This window comes from Arachis duranensis, chromosome 5, assembly GCF_000817695.3.
Source record: "Arachis duranensis cultivar V14167 chromosome 5, aradu.V14167.gnm2.J7QH, whole genome shotgun sequence".
Taxonomy (NCBI): Eukaryota; Viridiplantae; Streptophyta; class Magnoliopsida; order Fabales; family Fabaceae; genus Arachis; species Arachis duranensis.
This window is the reverse complement of record NC_029776.3, coordinates 94,627,271-94,628,719: the sequence shown is the minus strand read 5'-3', so window position 1 is coordinate 94,628,719 and position 1,449 is coordinate 94,627,271. Positions and strand designations below refer to the sequence as shown.

General features: G+C 42.3%; 1 protein-coding gene across 1 annotated transcript; it reads left to right on the top strand.

Moving 5' to 3' along the window:
• Positions 1-405: 405 nt before the first annotated feature.
• On the top strand, positions 406-1,218 carry LOC107490488 (uncharacterized). The gene has a single exon (XM_016111265.1). The coding sequence runs from the start codon at positions 406-408 to the stop codon at positions 1,216-1,218; it is 813 nt and encodes a 270-aa protein (XP_015966751.1).
• The last annotated feature ends 231 nt before the right edge of the window (positions 1,219-1,449 follow it).

Genomic DNA, 1,449 nt, shown 5'->3' with positions numbered 1-1,449 from the left:
TCACACGCAAGTTGTTCTGTTTCCGGAGCGTGGCGCTTTTCATTTTGGCGATTTTGTTTTACCCATTTTTCAAGGCTCCTAGTCTAATATCTTCTTTCTACTACTATAAGTATGTATTTTATTTTTTTTAGAAATCGTAATACCTCGCCATCTCTGCTTTACGACTTAAGCATAAGGCTCTGTGTGGTAGGGTGTTACATTATGGTATCAGAGTAGTTCGTTTCTATAGAGCCTAAGGGATGGACTGATTATGCTTCTGGGCATACTCTGGGTGTGTGTATGTGCTATTAGGATATCTGATTGATATATGTGGCATAAATGTTCATGAGCATTCATTTGAAACTTGAAGCATTAAACTTGCGATATTGATATTGATCAACTTAATATCACTTGTTTGGTGTGAACATGGACCAAATGTCGTCTCGTGGATCCGAACGAGGTATACGGAGAGGAAATCCCGTGGTTGAACCAAAGCAAGGACGTCGAGGTGGAAGCTTTAGTGCTGGTACAAGTAACGTAAGTCGATACTATAGGTCAATGACCCTTACTGATTTCCTCAAGAGTGGTCCACCTCGGTTTAATGGAAACGCCAATGCCCTGGAGGCTGATCATTGGTTTCGAGAAGTGGAGAGGTTTTTGTACACTCAGCATGTTCCTGAAGTACAGTTAGTAGAGATAGTGACTCATATGTTGGAGGGAGATGCTCAGAATTGGTGGCAAGAATTGTGTCATACCTTGCAGGTGGAGTTAACGGATGTCCCTTGGAAAAGATTCAAGACAGGGTTTTACGGGAGATACTTCTTGCATGCGTTTCGCATTGCAAAGGAATTGGAGTTAATGCAGCTGAAGCAAAATGATATATCTGTTGCTGACTATACCCGTGAATTCGACAACCTGTGCCGTTTCTCAAAAACTTGTCAAGAAAATCCAGCCGATTATGAGGAATGGAAGTGTGCTCAGTATGAGAAAGGACTAAGGAGAGATATCTTCAATTACGTATATCCACAAAAGCTAACAAATTTCACTGAGTTACTTAAGAAGAGCCAGCTCGCAGAGGATTGCTCCATGAAGTGGACACTGCTACAGGAAGGCTTTGGTGAGACCACTCCAGAGAAGCCGCACAGGGCCGGACTGAGAATGTGCTTTCGATATAGAGCACCAGGACACATGTCTAGGAATTGTCCGCATGGAAGAGCCACAAATGTGGGTTGGCCATGACAGGATCGAGGTAAGCATGATACAGAATACGTAGGACAGATTTGTTCTGTGTAGAGCTAGGACCCCACTTTCGCTTAGGTTACATAACCAGATATAGAAGTTTAGGACTGGAAAGATTGGACGTAGTTTTGGACTTGGATACGGACTAGGAATTTAGGCCGATAAAAATATCTCGTTGATAACCAGTTAGGTGTCAAGAGAAAGTTAAGTTGTGATAGATTTAATGTCAGA